Genomic DNA, 19,079 nt, shown 5'->3' with positions numbered 1-19,079 from the left:
GATTTTGCTTCATGCAATAGTGAAATATGTTGTTCCGATCAACTGAGAATCGAAGACGAAGCCCACGACAAAATTATTTACGCACTGTGGCCGGCATGCACGCAGATACTGTAAAATCCGTGCAATGAGTTGGGGTTTATTGTCCTGATAATACAAACTACATGATGCAATAGACAGATGGGCGTGGTCATAAAGTAAGACAGTGCGTAAGGTTACTTTTACGTACTCTATACACGGTGCAACAGAAGTGGACGAGATACGAACGACGGCAGCAATGCGATAAGCGGAGGACGTATGTAGTCAGAGACCGGAATAGATCAAAGAGGTAAGAGTATGAGGAGGGTAGAGTGGGAACTTAATCCTTCTTCTCCTCATCCTTCTTCTCGTTCTCGCTCTTCTCGTTCTCGTTCTTCTCATTCTCGGCCTCAGCGTTGCGCTTCTCGTAGACCTTCTGGAAGAGACCGAGCGACGCCTGCTGCGTCTCGTCGAGCTTCTGCCTGATGCTGTCAGCAGTCACGGAGCCGTCGCCAGCCTGACCCTTGGCCGCAACCTCACGGAGCTCAGCGACGAGCTTCTCGACCTTCTCCTTCTCGGCGTTGTCGAGCTGCTCCCTAAACTCGCCGATAGCTGCAAATAGACCTCATAAATAATACGACTTTGCAGAGAAGGCACATAGAAACTTACCCCTCTCGGTATCATGGCAGAAAGAGTCGGCCTTGTTAGCCTCCTCAATGACAGCCTTCCTTGCCTTGTCAGCTTCAGCATACTGCTCCGCATCTGCAACCATGCGCTCAATGTCCTTGTCGCTGAGACCGGACGACGACGCGATCGTCATCGACTGGTCCTTGCTGGTAGCCTTATCACGGGCGGTGACGTGAACGATACCATCTGTCATGCACAATGTCAGCGATGTGATGCTGCATCCGCATATAAACATACGTACCAGCATCAATGTCGAAGGTGATGTCGATTTGGGGAACACCCTTAGGTGCGGGAGGAATACCGGTGAGGTTGAAGCTGCCGAGGAGTTTGTTGTCCCTGACGAGCTCACGCTCACCCTGGAAGACCTTCACATCAATCGCGGACTGGCCATCGGCAGCGGTCGAAAAGGTCTGAGTCTTCTTCGTCGGGATGGTGGTGTTGCGCGAGATAAGCTTCGTCATGATGCCACCCTGCGTCTCGATACCAAGGGAGAGAGGAGTGACATCGAGTAGCAGGATATCGGTGACATGGCCAGCCAAGACACCACCCTGAATAGCAGCACCGATGGCGACAGCCTCATCGGGGTTGACGCCCTTGCTGGGCTCGCGACCAAAGATCGTCTTCACAGTGTCGACAACACGAGGCATACGCGTCATACCACCCACGAGGATGACCTCGTGGACCTCGCTCGCCTTGACGCCAGCATCAGTCAGGGCCTTCTTGCACGGGTCGACGGTCCGCTCAATCAGGGGTTTCACAAGCGACTCGAATTGCGACCGTAGGATCTTCAAGTTGATGTGTTTAGGACCGGACGCATCCGCAGTGATGAAGGGCAGGTTGATCTCCGTCTGCTGAGTCGACGAGAGCTCAATCTTAGCTTTCTCAGCTGCTTCACGGACTCGCTGAATTGCCATGGGGTCCTGGGTGAGGTCGATGCCGGAGTCCTTCTTGAAGTTATTCAGGATGTGCTGAACCAGCACAATATCGAAATCTTCACCACCAAGGTGAGTATCACCGTTCGTCGATTTGACCTCAAAGACGCCCTTTTGCATCTCAAGGATCGAGATGTCGAAGGTACCACCACCAAGATCGTAGACAGCAATAACAGCGTTGTCGACGCGGTCCAAACCATATGCAAGTGCGGCAGCAGTCGGCTCGTTAATCACACGCAGCACATCGAGACCAGCAATCTGGCCGGCATCCTTGGTTGCTTGTCGTTGAGCGTCATTGAAGTACGCGGGAACAGTGATGACGGCATGCCTGCATATCTCGTCAATTCGTGTTGACTATCTGATATGCAATAGGGGGATGACGCACTCGACTTTTTTATTGAGGTACTGCTGTGCAGTCTCACGCATCTTCGCAAGCACAACGGATGACAACTCCTCCGCGGACTGGGGGTGGATGTCAACGAAAGCGGCTCACAATAAGCTATGCACACGTACGAAGAGTTGCCTTTTGCCACCAGTATCGACCTCCACCGCTGGCCGGCCATCGGATTTAGCTACAACCTTGAATGGCCTACATGCTGTCAGAAAATGAGCTGTACAATGTTGAAAGTCCTACGCTTACCAGTGCTCCATATCCTTCTTGACCTCTGGGTCGCTGAACTGACGACCTATGAGACGTTTGAACGCGAACACCGTGTTTTGCGAGTTCACGACAGCCTGGCGTTTTGCCGGCAGACCAACCAACCGCTCCCCCTGCTTGAACGCGACGACGGATGGTGTTGTCCGCACACCCTCCGAGTTCTCAATCACACGCGGAGTCTTCCCCTCCATAACGGCAACGCAAGAGTTGGTTGTACCCAAATCAATACCGATCACGGGGCCTAAAGTCGCTCAGAACTGTGTTCTCGCTTTCAAAGGAACGCGTAAGCCTACCGCTGACTTTGGAGTTCATGTTCCTCGCGATCATCGACCGCGTGAGACCCTGTGTTTCCGTCAATCAGAACTCCTTGGGATTTTGACGCAGGCACTTACGGAGTATCTGCCATTGCGGGAAACACAGCGAAGAGAATGAGCGGCGGCGAACATGGTGAGGGAGATTGAAGGAGAAGGGGTGTGAGTCTTGCGAATTGCGTCGTCAAATTTTTGTGAACGCGTAATATTACATAAGCTCGGCCGGCTTTGTCCGAGCAGATATGGAAGCTTCGAGAGTTATCTGGGTGGCGCAAGGGCGTTAGTCGGTATAATTACTTCAGATAGCTTTCCTTTTATGCTCACGTGGTTATACAGTACACCTGCTCATAATGCATTCCCTCATAGTGCATAACACCTCATAACGCATAGCTCCATGTGGGCACGGAGTTGGTGCCCGCCAAATTATGCATGAGATCTCATACCGCATAATGCATACCTAAAGCGCGGCATTATGCATTATGATATCGTGAGAATAATGCCTAACTAAGAAATTCCACGTGCATTGAAGGTTATACAGGACACATAACACCATTTTTGTCCCATAATTATGTTTATAAATTATGTTTATGTCCAAATTTGGGGGTACTAAACCAGGTTTGTCGCAAAAAAAGTAGTAGAAATGTGAGGCCTATTTTGTGTGCGTGACAGCCCTACCTTGAAAAGTCACGCATAGTCACTCAACGTCACACTATGTGACAGCCTGGTAATGCATACTACCTCATAATGCATAGCCAAACCTGGGCACCGACGTTATGCGTTATGAGCAGGTGTACTATATGTAGACTTGTAGGCTGTAGGCGCGTTCAAGAGGATAGCCTACCGCTAATTTTGTGAGCACTCTTCGTACCCACTGGATCCCGCTCTGTCCCCGCATTGTGGCCACAAGTCCTTCTTTACCGCTGGTATGGACCGCACAAAGCAATATCGCCGAGGTGGGCTTTCAGACTGGAAGCGGACCAATGTTAGAAAGTCCAATTGTCGTCGCTTGCAATTGCTATGGAATAGCTTGCGTAGGATTGGACTGTTGCATTTCACCGATACACATCGTAGGAGTGGGAAATGTACAGGAAAACGGTTTGAACGCTTTAAACAGCCAATCACTGCTACGGTATCTCGCTGGATGGCGCCGTTCTTCTTAGTGAGTTCCCTCGTGAAAAGAATTGTCGGCTGCGAGGTGGAAGTTTAGGGAGGGCATGGAGATCTCGGATTCCGGATGTGCTGGCTTTGAATATAAAGTCTGGCGAGAGACGGGACCCTCTGATATATATGTCGAGCCATGAGCGTCGAGACGGACGATTGACATATGTTATGAGATCATCCGCGCCCAGATCAGCAACTCGCCAATTCGCAAGGTTAACGCGACAAATTCGGGTCTTCGAACAGTCCACGGATTCAAACCAGACATGCAAACGTTACTGCAGACCTCATCCACGGCGACGGCACAGAAAAATGGTTGTCGGAGTCACGCGCAGGCTTCGCCGAAGACCCGCGTCATGCTCAGCGCCAACTTCGAGCAGACTCTTCTTCTGCATGCAGCTCTGTCGGTCGTCGGAATTCGGTCTTGTCTCTCTACGTTCTGTCTGACCGGGAAAAACATTGCATTTGATGTCTGTATGGCTTCCCAAACCGTCGCCATCGCTCCTTGCACGCACCTGTAGTCGCCCCAGCCCATTTGCAGCTCTCCGGGTGCTTGCCGGGGCGAGCCACAATGCTCTTTCTCCGCTTCCGCCGCACGCCCTCTATGCGCTTTCAAGGCGATTTGAAAGCACGAAGCCTGCGCCGGAGAACGTGAGAAGCGCGTCGACGGCCGCGACCGACGACTCTCATGTGGCTGCTGAACCGAAGCCAGCGCCTCTTGCTCCAAAAGACCCTGCGGACGACGCATCGCGGGCCACTAGAATATGGAAAAAGGTCAAACACGAAGCGCAGCACTATTGGCACGGCAGCAAGCTTCTGGCAGCAGAAGTGCGCATCTCCTCGAGGCTAGTATGGAAGATTCTTCATGGAGATAATTTGACAAGGAGAGAGCGGAGGCAGGTGCGAGCTGTCGAGGTCGTTCCAATACCTCTACTGGTCTAATTTCTATGACATTGCATTCGTGATCCAGCTGAAACGTACTACACAAGATCTCTTGAGATTGATACCATTTGCCGTTTTTGTAATCGTGCCCTTCATGGAACTTCTTATCCCGGTCTGTCTGAAGCTATTCCCGAATATGCTTCCCTCAACATTTGAAGACAAGTTCGCAGCTGTGAGTGAAGCTTGATTTGATTTATCGACGTCGCTCTGAATGCGTTGTATAGCAAGAGAAACAACGAAAGCTTCTCCGGGTTAGACTAGACATGGCAAAATTCTTGCAGGAGACCCTGCGTGAGTCGGGTCTTAAGGCGAATGCGCACATTGTAGGCAGTGACGCGTTCAAGGAATTCTTCCGCAAGGTTTGTGCTGTATCATGCAAGCAGTCGATCTTTCTCACGCCTATTTCAGGTCCGGTCAACCGGAGAATTGCCTTCGGCTCAGGACGTTATCAACTTTGCCCGTCTATTTGACGACGACCTCACCCTGGACAACCTCTCTCGGCCCCAACTCGTCTCTTTGTGTCGCTACATGGGCATCAACGCATTCGGTACGGACAACTTTCTGCGCGGCACGATTCGCACGCGACTGCTCGAGCTCCGGCGGGACGACCAGCTCATCGACATGGAGGGCGTCGACAACCTCAGTGTTTCTGAGTTGCAAGCGGCTTGCCAAAGCCGCGGCATTCGCACTGGTGGTGTCTCCCCCGCAAGGCTTCGGGACGATCTCACCACGTGGATCAGCCTGCATTTGAAGAACCGGGTCAGCGGTGTGCTCCTCGTGCTTGCGCGAGCGTTCCAGTTCGATAAGAGATTCGGTGATGAGGAAGACGGCAACAGTGAGATTATCAAGAGCCTGGAAAGCGTACTGAGCGGTCTTCCGGACAACCTGGTAGGGTCTGCTCTGGGAGTGCAATTGAGTGCAGAGGCTGACGAATTATTACATAGCTTAACGAAGCGGAACTCGAAGTCGACTCTGACAAGGCTAGCTACAAGCAGAAACTGGAGGTCTTGCAGCAGCAGGAAGAGCTCATCGAGGACGAACAAGAGCAAGAGGAGAAGGAAGAGGCCGCTCGTCGTGCGCAGAAGGAGGAGGAGGCGCGCCTGGCCCAATCGCTCTTGCCTGAGTCTGAGGTATCAGTTTACCTACCTTTTACTTTGTGCGCCTACTCAATCCTTCCTCTGTTCAGCTGAGGGAAGAACCTGAGAAGGTGGAAGAGCCTGACGCTCGCATGACTACCGAGCAGCTCAAGGAGCTCGCCTCGGCTTTGTCTATTCTCTCGACCAAATCCAGCGTGCTCAAGGAACGTGATGAACTCAGTGCTCTCATGGAGGAGAACCAGGCAGCGGAGGAGGTATGCGATCCATTATAAGGTACTCGTCGGGATAGCTCATCATATCGTTCCTCTATTCAGGACCCGAAGTCGCCTGCGGCAGCTCTGACAAAGCGCATCCGAAGCATGCTCAAGAAGATCGACAAGCAGTTGTCGGACTACGATGCACGCGTTGGCTCGTCACTGCAGATGATCTCGTGCGACCCGCAAGGCCGGATTTCCGTGGAGGACCTGCACAAAGCGCTTGCGGTCATCAAGCATAAGCCGGATGAGGAAGTCGGAAACAAAGTCATCGAGAAGCTGGACGTGGACAAGGATGGATATGTCGAGTTGGAGCACGTGCTTGGGTTAGTGAGGGAGGAGGGGCTGGGTGAGTGCTGTGCCTTTCGTGCCTTGCGCGTTGCTGAGCGATTCCGTTGAACTGCAGGTACGGTGTTGGATGACGAGGCGCAGTCCATCATTGGCCAGGGCGATGAAATCAAGAAAAGCAAGCCGAGGAAAGAGGACATCGTTCAGGAATGATTCTTTTCATGACGCTGATATTAGCTCATTCATGCTTAAGAGTGAGCTCGAGTTTGCTCCTTCCATCTAGCACAATGCAACATGCGGCCTGATGAGGATGTTCCTGGGGTGACCTGCTATGGACAGTCCGACAATCCCGACAGTTACTATAGCAAGTACTTGAACATGCAGCTTCCATTATAAGATACACCTAGACACACGATGCATTCAAACAAAATGTAACTGTGGTTTGAAGCGTGCTCACTTCGCAGTAGAGCCATCACTCAAGCTTTCTGGGCCTTATGTTCGTGCCTGACGTTGCTTCTTGCCGATCACGATCGAGGTGGCGGTGTGTATAAGCGCCGCGGCGCTAGGATGGGCGCTAATATATTCCGGAACCAAACACCATGCGAGTATATCATATATCGAGGTTGCAGAGGGTACAAGTCGACCTGGATGGACCGATCTCAGTAGGCGTTGCAGAAAGCAGTAGAAGTCAAACCAATCAAACTGAGTCTCCTGCATGGGCGTTCGTCCTGCGGGCCATAGACGAGTTCGCTGGGCTGCACGAAGAAGACCTGTCATTCGCTCATCCTCTTCTCCCTCGCTGCGCTCAGACCGACGCCCAAAAAACTCTTTCGCTCTTTTGCAATAGAAGGAGTTCATATTTGAGATATGAGAAGCCGATCAAGAGTTCCAGTCATAGCGCTCGTGCTGACAACCTGACTAGAAGTGCCACAAGAGTGCGGACTTCTACTGGTTTAGATCCTCGTTCCCATGAGCAAATATTGGCGGGTCACTCCTACTGTTATGCACCACTCGGGCCAGTTCAGTCGACTTCTATCTCGATTCTTCATTCACCCCTCCACCCACGCTCCCAGTGACGTCGCGGCCTGCGCCTAATGGAATGTCTCCACTGATGGCGACAGCTCGCTCGTCCTGTTCCTCGTCTGCTTGCCTTCCACCTTAACATTGCTACAAGATCTAGTTCAGCTTACATCGATCCTCACACGATCGCATGGCGTATGCATACTACCAGGCTATCGGACGCGACAAGTGGGGTACTCCAGAGGTATGTACACTCTCGACATCTGAATCCGATGACTCCGGCACCAAACTCACACACGGTATCTCAAACAGTTCAGGTTCGAACGTCCTCCGACGCCCAACTTCAAACCGGAAGGGTCTTGTGCGTTCCTTCTTCTTCGCCGCAGACGTCACTCTTGACGAACTGACCCCGCTCGTCGGCGCCCATAGGGGGCGGGATTGACTACTTCCGCGCGCATGCTTGCCATCGCGACCCGTGAGTACACCGATCTTTGCTCCAGGCGCATCTGTGTGTCTCCCTCCCATGTTTCCTGACGAAAGCGTGTCCGAAATCCTAGGGCATTCTACCATTCGATAATCGGCCGCATGTCTGCCGCAATCGGTGTAGGATTCAACGAGGCGCGGTACTGGCACCACCGCATATATGGAGGACTCGTGCGCTCTTCCGTCGCCTGTTGGCTCATTAACTCCATGTACTGATGCGTCGAGACAGGTGAACCTCGCACAAGTGCCTCCTGCGGACGTTGGCGCCGCCGCAGCCTATGAGGCCTATCGAATATACAAACACAGACGATCCGTGTTCTTCCACCCCTTGGGCAGGGACATCGAGCGGCATAGAGAGATGCTGATTGCGATGGCAATCGCGGAAGCCACACAACTGTGGCAGTACACCGGACGCGCGTTGGATGCCTATGGCAGGCAGGACGCTGCGGAGGCTGCGGCGGCCACAGCTTCGCAGATCGCACGAAGAGTGTGTACACGCTATCTTGAGCACTTGCACCGAGCAGACTTGCTGACTGGGTATCCTGAAAAGGTCTTGGTGGAAGAAGCAGCAGCGCGCGGCGGAAATGGCCTCTTCGGAGTCGGAGCGGGGATGGGTGCAGGCGGCGCGTATGGTGTAGGTACCGGCGTTCCTGGAGGAGGCTACGTTGCAAGCGCCCCCGGTACAGGCTACGGTGCAGGCATGGGTTTTGGTGCAGGAAGTGTCAACCCCATCGACTACACTAGCCCCGCAGCAATGAACCCTCTCAACTACGCCGGTGCAGGAACCGGCTATGGCGCAAGTACGCTCGACTACGACTCGGCGCGGCGAGGGCGCCCACGTGGTCTGAGGCGGGCCTCCTCGGCGGATTCGCTGCTCCAATATTCTGGCGCAGGTCTAGGAATGGGCGCGGGAGGAAGGGTGGCGGGCGGCGCGTTGGGTGCGGGCGCGATACCGCTTTCAGCAACGGGAACGCCTGCGTCAGGTGTCGCAGGGTTGCTGACGATGGGAGGAGTTGGAGTGGCATCGCCAGCCTTCGGCGCGGGAATGCCAACGCCAACAGCGGGCATAGCAGCTAGCGTACCTACTGCAGTACCAGCTGGCGTGCCAGTTGCAGGGGCATATACTGCGCCAGCAGCCGTAGGAGCGGCCGGCGCACCGGTATTAGGTGGATATCCAGTAGGCGCAGCCAGCGTCGTGCCGACCACCGGCGCATACAGTACAGGTCCCGTAGGGCCGCTGAGCGGCGCGTACGGCGGGGCACTGGGTGGGATGACGCGCGGAGTCGTGCCGGGATACGGAGTGCCCGGCTCAGTGGGGCAAGTGGGTACGTATGGCGCGTATCCTGGGCAGGTGGTAATGGGTACAGTGGGCATGCAGCAGCAACCGCCGGTCGTCACGATCAAACCTGCTCCGAGGAGACATCATGACAGGCATCGGAGGGCGAGCAGCGCGAGCGTTGGATATTGAGCAAAGGATGAACGAAAATCCGAACTGGCCGACGATTCTGCACAGTCTTCGATCTGCCATGAATGCAATGGGATGACGATTGATGGATGATGGTTCTAGATCAGGCTTGCATAGTATTGTTGTAGGACTTACTCGCGTATACTGTAAGATCCAGATATGATAATCAAAACAGCGAACCCGAATGTCTTCACTCACCAGAGTCTCGCTTGCATTCATCCAGATGCAGACTGAGGGCCGTAGTTGTTAGTAATATTCATCTCGAGGAATCGTGATGATCTCACGGCGATTTCACTAAGATACGGAACTCGTGCGGTACGGTGGGTCATGCTGACGTTCACGTTGGCGATGCGGGGATCACGAGGGCAGGGCCATCAAGCACTGTGGGTTTGAAAATTACCGTGAAAGATCCGAGCATGCCAGGAGTAATAAGCCAGTCACGCTCGAAGGGCGAGCGCTGAGCAAGACCAACTTATGCATCGTGAGGCCTACATCGTACATCCAGGGGAATCCAGGTCCGCGAATACGGACGCCGCCTATTCCGACCATCATACATCAGATTCCGCGGCTCCAGAGCGGGGTAGCACTCGAAGATGTGGTCGAAGTCAACGGCATCATCAATAAGAGTCCTTCGTACGGTGGTGTTAAGATGTGGCACCGGCCTCGTGTCATTCAAGAAGAGCTTCCTGTTCATATTCTGCTTACCACGCCGTCGTTGCTGCATGCTCTAGACCTCTGAGCAGGTTCACAGTCATCCAGGGTTTCAATCAGAAGACCCGGGAATAGAGGCTTCGCTCCACTGTTCCACATCACCGCTTGCGACATCCATGCTGCCTATTCTTCACAGCAACCACAACTGACAACGACGCCAGCCGACCGCTCATTCAGATGCCATATTCAAATTCATGGGCGTGTTCGAAGATTGTCTGTCTCTCTGCATGTTCTATCGGAGGGTACCGATATCACACGATCGGGCGTGACTCTCGCATTGTTACACTGCTGTGGCTAAGACTCAGGTAAATAGCTCAGTTGATTGCGACTTCTCAGTTTAAAGAATTGTTTCTAATGCAGGATCGATCCAGAGATATTTCGAGCTAGCTCTTGACAGTTACGTAGAAATCAGAACGGTAGATGGCGCTAAGTTCCTCACGGGCGCCAAGGATGCCGGCGCACACGTCGTCCGTAATGCTCGGCACTGCCATTTCTGCGTGTCGGAGATGGCTCTCCTGACACTGTAGAGAAGATTCCCTTCGCAATCCCATTATTCAGAGACGGAATGCACTAGCATTGACAGACTCGGAGCTGCCTTATACAGGTCTGATAAGCTATAATCTCCATCAAGGAGACACCGGGAGGTCTGTTCTACGGTGATGATCAGCTATCGCTCACTGGAGATATAAATTCACACCGTATCATGTATTGCAGCACCTTCCCGTTCGTTTCTCGAAACATGTCAGGGACGCGTGACTTTGCAGTTTCGCTTGGTGATCGCCTCTTATATTGTATAAAAGACTATCGGACAGTCTAAGCCCTGCCAGGCTCCGAGCACTGCCCTCCCACTTCAGCCAAAATGGGATTCAAAAAAGGGATATACCGCATACAAAACGAGATGTCCAAGGAATACGTCACGTTGGCGAAAGCCAAAGACGAAGAAGGCACGCGTCTCGCTACAACGAACAAGGATCCTGAAACAGATCCATATACAAAGGTACGGCCCACCCATTCACAGCACCATGATATGTCCACTGATTTTCCGTGGCGCAGTGGATTCTGACCCCGATCGAGGTCGTTGGCCGAGAGGATTACTACGCAATTCGAACCGGCGCTGAAGGATGCTACGTTGGACTGCCGCTCCAAACGTCCATTCATAATGAGTTGAATCATGAGAAGCCTAGCCCTGTTATCATGGATTTCAATCCCGGTCCATATGACGTTGCCTTGACGAGCAAGGCTACGCACGTGTTCCACATCTCGCAGCATGGTGGTGTGTACCTGTAAGCCCACAATTATTGCCATCGTTTCAACGATCTTCTCTCAAATAACCTACACATTTAGGATCAGCGCGCATGACACGGGAGGCGCACATTTGGGCTTGGGAAAGAAAGGTGACGGAGGCCACGCCGTGAGTATATGCTGCTGGAAGACATGCAGGGCGTGCAACTGACTACAGAGTCACCAGCTGGCCGTGAACGATGACACCGCCCACCATGAGAATCATTGGAACATCAGAAAGGTCTGAAGCCTTCATCAGTAGCGAACTCATGTATAGCCTGCAATCCGATCGTGAAGGAGCATGCCAATTGTTCCGAGCGTAGCCTCGAAAAGATACCAGCCGTTCCGCTATACCATTCGCGTTCAGTGATGAATGCCGGAGGCGGCTGAAAAAAGGAACGACAAAAGATATCGACAGTCGACAAATGATTGAATTCCCGTCCACTGGGATGGCTGCAATCAGGCGGTAAGCAAAGGTGACTCACCTCAGAGGCAGAGACTCCTACAAGCATAGCGCGCAGATAAGGCTGACAGGCGGCGGCATGCGAAGTGATGTTTTGGGCGGCATGTGGTAGTTGAGACACCCGATGACCCATCCGCCACCCGTGAACCGGGCGCAGTTTCATGGCTGCGATAATCGTACAGATGTCATGCATCAACGAGCTGACAAGGATTGAAGAGCGTTCAGCTTTCGTGGTGCGCTCTGAATAGTCTTGCGGATGTAAGTCGTCTTTTTTTACATGAAGATAGAAGGTTTGTGCGGGAATGTGCACCAGATAGGCATTGGGTAAATGTTTAGACCAAGTGTTGTACGGATGGACTTGCCAGGAGCCCTGTCAGCACTAACTGGTTCCAGAATGTTTGTGAGAATGACTTGCGCATTTGGTGGCCACTCGCAGCGCCGCGTTGGAGCACTTGTTCAAGACGTCAAGCTGAATTGGAATTATCCTAAATGTATCCGAAGATGTCGATAGCGTAGTAGTGCGTTAGTGGGTATTATTACGAGATGAGGCAGAGGAGGACGCAGCCCCGGGAACCGTCGTCGTACTGCTAGGCTGAGCTCTGCATTCGGTTGATGCTCGGTAGCTTGAATCTGGTTCTCGGTATTCTGACGACCGACTCCGAACATGCTGAGTCTCTCGAGCGTGAGGCGGCGATGTAAGACGAATTTGGCACATCTACAATGCCAGTCGATGCTACAAAAGTATGAGAGTAGTGCGGATGTCAAAGGGTCTGCGACTGTCGTGTACGTTACTGATAATGTGAGCTCTTACAGCATTGGTCTACCAGGAGCACCATAAACTGCGTGGCGCGCAGCGGGGGAGTAATGCATAGCAATCTGTGGCCGAACCATCAAGAATGAGCACTGCATGAGGGCCTCAGCCTGGTACAAACGGCAGTAGGAGTGCTCACTCCTGAGAACTCTAGGTCCTATCCGGACTACCTGCTTGCAATCTATTCAATCCCACCTCTGGATCTGATAAGCTACAATCTACATCAAGGAGACGCCGGAAGGTCCGTTCTGTGGTCAGCTATCGCTCAGTGGAGATAAAAATTCACACCGTATCATCTATTGCAAAAGCCTCCCTCGAAACATGCCGGGAACGCGTGACTCTGCACTTCTGTTTGATGATCGCTCATCTCCTGTATAAAAGACTATCGCGCAGCCTAAGCCCTTCCAGGCTCCAAGCACTGCCCTGACCCTTCAGCTAGAATGGGATTCGAAAAGGGGACGTACCGCATACAAAACGAGAAGAGCAAGGAATATGTCACATTGGCGGAAAATAAAAACGAAGAAGGCACGCGCCTGGCTACAACGAACAACGTTACCGACGAAAACACAAAGGTACAGCCCACCCATTCGGAGCATGATACGTCCACTGAACTTCGTGGTGCAGTGGATTCTGAAACCGACCAACGTCGATCACCGGCCGGATTACTACGCAATTCAAACGGGGGCTGGAAAGTGTCACGCCGGGCTGCTGCTTCAATTTTCCGTTGATAAGATGTCGGACCGTAAGAAGGGCGGCCCTGTTACGATGGATTACAATCCCGGTCCATATGATGTTGCCTTGACGAGCAAGGCCACGCACGTATTTCACATCTCGCAGCGTGGCAGTGTGTACTTGTAAGTCCACAATCAATGCATTCGACAGCTTCTTCAAATATAACCCACATATTTAGGATCAGCGCATTTGGGTCGGGCCCACACTGGGGCTTGGGAAAGGAGCTCGCTGAGAAAACAGGCCACGCCGTGAGCGTATGCTGCCGGAAGATATGCAGGGTATGCAACTGACTGCATAGTCACCAGGTGGCCATGAACGAAGACACCACCAATGACGAGAATCATTGGAAGATCGAAAAGGTGGATGTTGTGAGTCAGTTGCGGGATGCGATTGAGCACGTGGTGCTGTGATGAAACGCGTCAGAGGCGGTATCTGGAGACGGAATGGGTCGAAGATGCACGGGGAACAGGCGTAGAAGGTGGTGTAAAATACATACCTAGGTAGACATTTCCCCAGCTGTTTACAACACTCATACGCGCTCTGACGAGGTCACTGGGAAAACTGGAAGGGTGCGGACTGCTAACACGGTGTCCGGCCCAGTAAATTCCAAGAGTGAATCCTCCATCCAGATGTGTAGCCTGTAGTCCGGTCGCGAAGGAGCATGGCAATTGTTCCCAGTCATAGACTTGGGAAGATCCCAGCCGTTTCGCTGTATTATCATCTATTATTCACATTCAAGTTCAGTGATGGAAGTCGCAGACGGCTGAGAAAGAATGAAAAAAGATATCGACAGTTAACAGATGATTGGATCCCGGCCACCGTGGATGGCTGCGATCAAGCCGTAAGCAAAGATGGCTCACCTCAGAGACACGAGTCATCGTTTCCATCTACTGCACGATCAGTGAGAAAATAATTAGGACCGAGCTTTGTACACGTGGTCTTTCCACGCACGCTTTCGGCCCCAGCATTTAGGCCCTGTTGGGTAGCAGCGCTTGGCCTCCGCTTACACAAGGAAAATGCAAGCGTCCGCTTGAGCCGTCCGCTTTGAGGTCCGCTTGAGTCCGGATGTCCTTCCGAGGTTCTCACGCCACATTGTCGCGGGCATCCCACAACTAGCGACTCAACGCCTCTCGCGCGTCAGCGCCGCGCTCATCAGCTAAGTTTTGGATTCGGTCGGTGGACGGCGATGCTTTAGTAGCCTGCAATCACAGCCTGATACTCCGGACCCCAAGTGACCTACTCCAAACATTTCGAGCCTCTCGATCGTGAGTGGCGGTGGCAGAAGAAACTGTCACAGCTGAAATGCCAATCAGTGCTACATAAGTATACGTACGACTGGAGCGGGTGTGAAAGGGTCCGTGATGTCGAGAGACGAAGCGGCAGCGAACGGAAAACGGTATCAATTGGTGATGTACGACAGGATAGGACCCTCCAAAACCCACCGTCCACCCTTAGTTCGGGAGCCTCGCTGAGGAACGATGCCCAAGCCGTATTGGTCGATCATCGCCGGTACGATATCCTCCTGGATCATTTCCGAGTCAGAGGCAACAGGTACGGCGCTGCACACGCGCTCAATACCTTTTTGAGCATGAGCCCTGTTGAAAACATCTTTATGAGGTAGCTAGCTGCTGTCTGAGCGGCAGCGTACGCGACCTGCACAGATGCCTGGAAATTGGTACCTCTCATGTAAGTATTGTGATTGTTCGGTGCGTACGTCCGCGCTATCCTGTGCGAGCAGGCCGACGCATTCAGTCGCAATAAATATTGACATCAAAGGTGTACGCGCGAAACACACCCGTATGATCTCCAAATGATATGCTCTCAAACATGGCTTGTTCGACCGTCTCGGACGAGTTCTCCGTGGTGCATTGTCATCGAGCAGCAAAGGCGTTGTGGGTCCTTCCTTCCTAGCAGCAGATACAGTCGTGAGTAAATCATCAATTATCACGACACGCCGGTGGTGGACGAAACGAACCAACTTCTTTCCCTAAATATGCAGCTTGACTTCCTCGAAGGCTACGATATCTTGCCCGACTGCGATGTTTGCATTGTGTGTTACATCAATGAGCAGCCTCTGCGGTTGCCTTTCACCGGACTTCTGCAAGAACCACTTGCGAGACATCACGTATAGCGAGATTGTACCTCGTCTCTGCTTCTCCTGGGCAAACCTGGAGCAGCCTGCTCCAAGACATCTTCACATCGACCAGTGCTGTACATCCGCGGCCCATTCTCCTGAGCGGTGAGCAGTCATCCATCCGATTTCAGTGTCTCTCCCATCGCGAGAACGACTCGTCCTCGCAGGTCAGACAACTTCTCGACTCTGAGGCGCATGGACCGCAATCTCCGCGAAGCAGACGGAGAATGTGTCAGCTTTGAATGTGTTCGCCAAGTGTGTAATTTAGGCGCGCCACGCCGGAACATTCGGAACATTTTCCAGTGAGTGCACGTCATCCAAAAACAGCGTGGTAGATTCCGTCTGCCTCCCACTTGATGCGAATGTCCGCAATGACGCATGAGCTGTTGGCAAAGTTCATATGCTTTAACGGACTCTCGTTTGCTGGTTGAGATGTCAACCTGTCTTCTCTCGAAGTCCTGTGTGGCAGAGATGTTTCCCGTGCCTGTATCATTCACAGACAGCCTAGTTCGTGGCGCATCAGGATACGACCACACAGATCAAACAGGCATATACGGATACTTACGGTGTGATCACCTCCTTTGCCCTGCTTTTCCTCGTGAGACTCTGCAGCTGCGTTATCGAAGACGTTTCTTCGTCGATCAGTGATATACGCGTACACACCCTCGCGCCCTTCGCAGTGAGTCCTTCTGCGATCATTCACCCGACTTGCGCGCCACTTGCTGCGACGACAGCGGTCGACCTTGGCCGTTGAACTGCTCGCCGAACCGCATGGACTGCCACATGCTGATCTTAAGCCATGTCTGACCGAACGTGCTAGCCATGATAATACTGACTGATCTCATCGACGCGCTAAAGCGTCTTGACGTTGACCGAGCGTAGCAACGCCCTCGTCACATGGCTATGTAGCCTATTGAGAATGTGAGCTCTTGTAGGGTCGGTCTGCCATGAGCACCGATCTTCCATAAAATGTCACGATGATGTCCCGTGGATGTGGTGTATGAGGATTGATGGACACCTTGCACGCGGGTCGAGAACGAGTCAGGGACCGTCGGAGAACAGCAATTACCGGTGTATAGAGGAGGTATGAATTGTGGCGTTGGTCAGATTTTCCATGCCAGCTGTCAAGTGTGGAATTTATTAGGGCTTGAGAGAGCAAGGCCTCTCATCAGTTTGTTCATCACCCCCAAATCGCCTTCTCTTGCTCGTCAGAAGAAGCAATGACTGAACAAATCGCCTCTGCGCTTGAGAATCCATCCGAGCTGGCTGCGGCACAACAATGCTATATGATTGTGACGCCTTCCGTCTTGAACTCCAACGGCGTCAGGGACCACGTAAGTCCAATATTTTGAATAACAAGCCCTACCGATGACGGAATTCACCATATCTCCACCAGGACGGCAACCACATTAAGTGGTTCTTGAAGTTCGGTGACGGCAACGGAGAGACGCCCACCGGCCGTTATGTCACCCATAATCCTGATTATGAGTGAGTGCATAGATACACATGCCTGGCGTATGCTCACAGGACCTTTGCCCTTCTAGAATCCAATCAAACCGCACAGGTCGCGCGGGCACCTTCCTACGACAGCAGGTCCTCGAGAACCGCGGATTTGCAATGATCGTTCCGGACGGTTTTCGTAAGTGTCGTCCTTCGTATGTGTCATCGATGAGCACTGATGGGAGCAACCGACACTCGCACCATACAGGTAGCGAGTGGTATGTTCTATGGGAAAGACCGGACCAAAGGCCACCGATTACCCTCAGCAATATTTTGACGAGCGCCATTGACGCATTCGCCAACTACAACCTCGGTACACAGGCGGGGCGCAACGCCGCGGCGACGGATTTGGTCAACCGCATCCCGCGGATCTGCAATAGTGCTCCTCCCTAAGCAGACAAGGCTCGTTCGTCACCATTAGTAGCTCCCGATGTGATATTTTCCACACTCGATAAGGTTGAGATTAGCTCGTTTGTAGCAAATATGAGGCACAGAACACATACGAATCGTGCATGACCATTAGCAGTTGCAGTCACTATCACGTCATTTGGGGTTGTCGAGTCAACATGCTTAAACGTGATAGATTTGATAGTCTCAGTGATATCGCTCGTGCGTCACGGTGCGTGATCATGCGCCCGCTCGGGCGCCTCGATGTCGAGTGTGACAGACGCGTATGTCACACGGTCGCAGGCTGCCCTTTGGCTCATTGCCTCCCACATTTTCTGGGGATATACTTCCTATGTTGCATTCCAGTCGTGTTGGTGTGATCGATGGTGAAGATTCTGGAGAGGGCGCCGATGAGACACAAGGTAGACGTGATTCAAACTCGTCGAGATCATGAGCAAGTATCCGAAGGTAAGAGGGTATGCCAACAGTAAAATCATCATTATTCATTAGTGCTACATTGTACTTGTATATGCACGTCGCAGAAAGCGGCTACCACACAGTGAAGAACGGATATGAAGCATTTCGTCACAGCAGAAAAGTACCCGTACCATCGCTCACCCAATAACATTCCAGTACACATGCACCCATCACTGCGTTTTCTTCGTCTCCACCACAGGCGTCTCCTCTCTCCGTCCGCCCTTCGCGCGCTCCTTCTCGTCCGCGTCCCCGTCCTCGCCCATCACCGCGTCATTTTCGTCGGTGTCCGCCTGCTCAGCCCACCAGCGGCCGGCCTGCAGGGTGAGCACGCCCGTGAGGACGACGCTGCAGATGAGGTGAGACGAGGCGAGCTCAAGAATGGCCGTGCGCAGGCTTGCGGGAAAGGGCGGGAGGTCTGCGGGCGGGCTGGATAATATTGGGGAGGAGTGATTTGGGAAGGGGAGGGGGAGCGAGGAGAAGTTGGCAGAGATGTCTGGGTGTGTAGAGTTTTCATTATGCTTTGAAACATGTCACGAGGTGGAGGGATACGTACTGGGTAGTACGGTCTGGATGTATATGTATATGGCCGTGCCATACAAAACTGTAGGATGCCATAAGCATCCCAGCAGTGAAGAGCAGAACGGACCCACGCACAGATGCTGCCTCCATCAAACATCAAATTCCCCGCGCGCCCGTCCCTGAAACTCCAGAGGATCGTCAAGCCGCCTACGAGTGCAACCGCAGGCGAGACGTAGGCCAGCTGCGGCTGCATGCGCGACAACACAGAGTAGTACGCGGCCGCGGTCCAGAGGCGCTGGTCCGTCTGCGTCTCGGGCGACTGCCACAGCGTGAGCGAATCCGCGATCCAATGCGTGAAGAGGATGCCTGCCGTGCCATTGCGTGTCAGCATCCGCTCAGGATTCGCCGAATGGTATATTTATGCGCTGCGCTCGGGGGTGCTGTTCGCACTCGCGAGCGGACGTACCTAGAAGGAACGCAGTCGCGCTCACGACGACGCTCATGCGGAGGCCCGCCATTATGGAGGAGAATGATGGAGGGTGGGAGAGACGTTGGCGGACGGGCGCGTAAGTGGCACGGCAGAGTCAATGTCGTATCTGAGGCTCGTGATAATGGACTGCCTTTTGCGGACCGCCCGCCCCGCTGGGCGATCCTTAATAGTGCTTAAATGTCAGGCGCAGAACAGAGACTACAGGCTGTCTGAATTATATGTGCACGGGCGCGGATATTGTCATAAACCCTCGTCGTCGTGTCG

At 53.0% G+C, this 19,079-nt stretch overlaps 8 protein-coding genes across 8 annotated transcripts; 6 read left to right on the top strand and 2 right to left on the bottom strand.

Annotated features, from left to right (window-relative positions):
- Window positions 1-117: 117 nt before the first annotated feature.
- Window positions 118-2,767, bottom strand: LAESUDRAFT_671805 (heat shock protein). The gene is made up of 8 exons (XM_040905472.1): window positions 2,685-2,767; window positions 2,586-2,634; window positions 2,275-2,533; window positions 2,148-2,223; window positions 2,020-2,096; window positions 944-1,962; window positions 685-888; window positions 118-627 (listed from the first exon to the last, which is right to left on the bottom strand). Exons 1-8 carry the CDS (start codon window positions 2,736-2,738, stop codon window positions 356-358), a joined length of 2,010 nt encoding a protein of 669 aa, XP_040769363.1. The 5' UTR covers window positions 2,739-2,767; the 3' UTR covers window positions 118-355.
- A 600-nt stretch (window positions 2,768-3,367) lies between these two features.
- LAESUDRAFT_720873 (uncharacterized protein) lies at window positions 3,368-3,851 on the top strand. The gene has a single exon (XM_040907908.1). The coding sequence runs from the start codon at window positions 3,529-3,531 to the stop codon at window positions 3,808-3,810; it is 282 nt and encodes a 93-aa protein (XP_040769362.1). The 5' UTR covers window positions 3,368-3,528; the 3' UTR covers window positions 3,811-3,851.
- Window positions 3,852-4,135: 284 nt separating this feature from the next.
- On the top strand, window positions 4,136-6,833 carry LAESUDRAFT_809512 (LETM1-domain-containing protein). The gene is made up of 8 exons (XM_040914143.1): window positions 4,136-4,661; window positions 4,732-4,875; window positions 4,928-5,062; window positions 5,112-5,591; window positions 5,648-5,833; window positions 5,890-6,054; window positions 6,115-6,403; window positions 6,461-6,833. The coding sequence occupies exons 1-8, from the start codon at window positions 4,230-4,232 to the stop codon at window positions 6,553-6,555; spliced, it is 1,926 nt and encodes a 641-aa protein (XP_040769361.1). The 5' UTR covers window positions 4,136-4,229; the 3' UTR covers window positions 6,556-6,833.
- Window positions 6,834-7,552: 719 nt separating this feature from the next.
- Window positions 7,553-9,501, top strand: LAESUDRAFT_809511 (uncharacterized protein; the record flags this gene model as incomplete). Its single annotated transcript, XM_040914142.1, has 5 exons — window positions 7,553-7,606; window positions 7,675-7,723; window positions 7,792-7,837; window positions 7,920-8,016; window positions 8,075-9,501. The coding sequence occupies 5 exons, from the start codon at window positions 7,553-7,555 to the stop codon at window positions 9,311-9,313; spliced, it is 1,485 nt and encodes a 494-aa protein (XP_040769360.1). The 3' UTR covers window positions 9,314-9,501.
- Window positions 9,502-10,660: 1,159 nt separating this feature from the next.
- Window positions 10,661-11,702, top strand: LAESUDRAFT_720869 (uncharacterized protein). Its single transcript, XM_040907907.1, has 4 exons — window positions 10,661-11,018; window positions 11,075-11,304; window positions 11,366-11,432; window positions 11,490-11,702. Exons 1-4 carry the CDS (start codon window positions 10,881-10,883, stop codon window positions 11,547-11,549), a joined length of 495 nt encoding a protein of 164 aa, XP_040769359.1. The 5' UTR covers window positions 10,661-10,880; the 3' UTR covers window positions 11,550-11,702.
- Window positions 11,703-12,964: 1,262 nt separating this feature from the next.
- On the top strand, window positions 12,965-13,883 carry LAESUDRAFT_720868 (uncharacterized protein). Its single transcript, XM_040907906.1, has 4 exons — window positions 12,965-13,148; window positions 13,201-13,430; window positions 13,487-13,556; window positions 13,614-13,883. The coding sequence occupies exons 1-4, from the start codon at window positions 13,017-13,019 to the stop codon at window positions 13,716-13,718; spliced, it is 537 nt and encodes a 178-aa protein (XP_040769358.1). The 5' UTR covers window positions 12,965-13,016; the 3' UTR covers window positions 13,719-13,883.
- A 2,755-nt stretch (window positions 13,884-16,638) lies between these two features.
- Window positions 16,639-17,398, top strand: LAESUDRAFT_720866 (uncharacterized protein). Its single transcript, XM_040907905.1, has 4 exons — window positions 16,639-16,776; window positions 16,839-16,930; window positions 16,987-17,081; window positions 17,151-17,398. Exons 1-4 carry the CDS (start codon window positions 16,663-16,665, stop codon window positions 17,333-17,335), a joined length of 486 nt encoding a protein of 161 aa, XP_040769357.1. The 5' UTR covers window positions 16,639-16,662; the 3' UTR covers window positions 17,336-17,398.
- Window positions 17,399-17,801: 403 nt separating this feature from the next.
- Window positions 17,802-19,074, bottom strand: LAESUDRAFT_741049 (uncharacterized protein). Its single transcript, XM_040911121.1, has 4 exons — window positions 18,792-19,074; window positions 18,461-18,691; window positions 18,360-18,407; window positions 17,802-18,299 (listed from the first exon to the last, which is right to left on the bottom strand). The coding sequence occupies exons 1-4, from the start codon at window positions 18,841-18,843 to the stop codon at window positions 17,977-17,979; spliced, it is 654 nt and encodes a 217-aa protein (XP_040769356.1). The 5' UTR covers window positions 18,844-19,074; the 3' UTR covers window positions 17,802-17,976.
- Window positions 19,075-19,079: the final 5 nt, after the last annotated feature.

This window comes from Laetiporus sulphureus, assembly GCF_001632365.1.
Source record: "Laetiporus sulphureus 93-53 unplaced genomic scaffold LAESUscaffold_3, whole genome shotgun sequence".
In the NCBI taxonomy this organism is placed as follows: Eukaryota; Fungi; Basidiomycota; class Agaricomycetes; order Polyporales; family Laetiporaceae; genus Laetiporus; species Laetiporus sulphureus.
The sequence above is the reverse complement of the archived record's forward strand: the minus strand, read 5'-3'. Positions and strand labels throughout refer to the sequence as shown.

What these genes read in the sequence shown, in the direction of transcription:
- LAESUDRAFT_809512 (XM_040914143.1), top strand. Translation starts at nt 4,230, where the DNA reads ATGTCTGTATGGCTTCCCAAACCGTCGCCATCGCTCCTTGCACGCACC. An exon ending in CGCTCTTGCCTGAGTCTGAG is followed by an intron (nt 5,834 to 5,889) that starts GTATCAGTTTAC and finishes TCCTCTGTTCAG; the next exon opens with CTGAGGGAAGAACCTGAGAA. An exon ending in AGTGAGGGAGGAGGGGCTGG is followed by an intron (nt 6,404 to 6,460) that starts GTGAGTGCTGTG and finishes GTTGAACTGCAG; the next exon opens with GTACGGTGTTGGATGACGAG.
- LAESUDRAFT_720873 (XM_040907908.1), top strand. Translation starts at nt 3,529, where the DNA reads ATGGACCGCACAAAGCAATATCGCCGAGGTGGGCTTTCAGACTGGAAG.
- LAESUDRAFT_720866 (XM_040907905.1), top strand. Translation starts at nt 16,663, where the DNA reads ATGACTGAACAAATCGCCTCTGCGCTTGAGAATCCATCCGAGCTGGCT. An exon ending in CCAACGGCGTCAGGGACCAC is followed by an intron (nt 16,777 to 16,838) that starts GTAAGTCCAATA and finishes TATCTCCACCAG; the next exon opens with GACGGCAACCACATTAAGTG. An exon ending in ACCCATAATCCTGATTATGA is followed by an intron (nt 16,931 to 16,986) that starts GTGAGTGCATAG and finishes TTGCCCTTCTAG; the next exon opens with AATCCAATCAAACCGCACAG.
- LAESUDRAFT_671805 (XM_040905472.1), bottom strand. Translation starts at nt 2,738, where the DNA reads ATGTTCGCCGCCGCTCATTCTCTTCGCTGTGTTTCCCGCAATGGCAGA. An exon ending in CACCTTCGACATTGATGCTG is followed by an intron (nt 889 to 943) that starts GTACGTATGTTT and finishes TGTGCATGACAG; the next exon opens with ATGGTATCGTTCACGTCACC. An exon ending in CTGCCATGATACCGAGAGGG is followed by an intron (nt 628 to 684) that starts GTAAGTTTCTAT and finishes GTCTATTTGCAG; the next exon opens with CTATCGGCGAGTTTAGGGAG.
- LAESUDRAFT_720868 (XM_040907906.1), top strand. Translation starts at nt 13,017, where the DNA reads ATGGGATTCGAAAAGGGGACGTACCGCATACAAAACGAGAAGAGCAAG. An exon ending in TTACCGACGAAAACACAAAG is followed by an intron (nt 13,149 to 13,200) that starts GTACAGCCCACC and finishes TTCGTGGTGCAG; the next exon opens with TGGATTCTGAAACCGACCAA. An exon ending in CTGAGAAAACAGGCCACGCC is followed by an intron (nt 13,557 to 13,613) that starts GTGAGCGTATGC and finishes CATAGTCACCAG; the next exon opens with GTGGCCATGAACGAAGACAC.
- LAESUDRAFT_720869 (XM_040907907.1), top strand. Translation starts at nt 10,881, where the DNA reads ATGGGATTCAAAAAAGGGATATACCGCATACAAAACGAGATGTCCAAG. An exon ending in AAACAGATCCATATACAAAG is followed by an intron (nt 11,019 to 11,074) that starts GTACGGCCCACC and finishes TCCGTGGCGCAG; the next exon opens with TGGATTCTGACCCCGATCGA. An exon ending in CAGCATGGTGGTGTGTACCT is followed by an intron (nt 11,305 to 11,365) that starts GTAAGCCCACAA and finishes CTACACATTTAG; the next exon opens with GATCAGCGCGCATGACACGG.
- LAESUDRAFT_741049 (XM_040911121.1), bottom strand. Translation starts at nt 18,843, where the DNA reads ATGGCGGGCCTCCGCATGAGCGTCGTCGTGAGCGCGACTGCGTTCCTT. An exon ending in CGCGACTGCGTTCCTTCTAG is followed by an intron (nt 18,692 to 18,791) that starts GTACGTCCGCTC and finishes ATGGCACGGCAG; the next exon opens with GCATCCTCTTCACGCATTGG. An exon ending in CATCCAGACCGTACTACCCA is followed by an intron (nt 18,300 to 18,359) that starts GTACGTATCCCT and finishes CTACACACCCAG; the next exon opens with ACATCTCTGCCAACTTCTCC.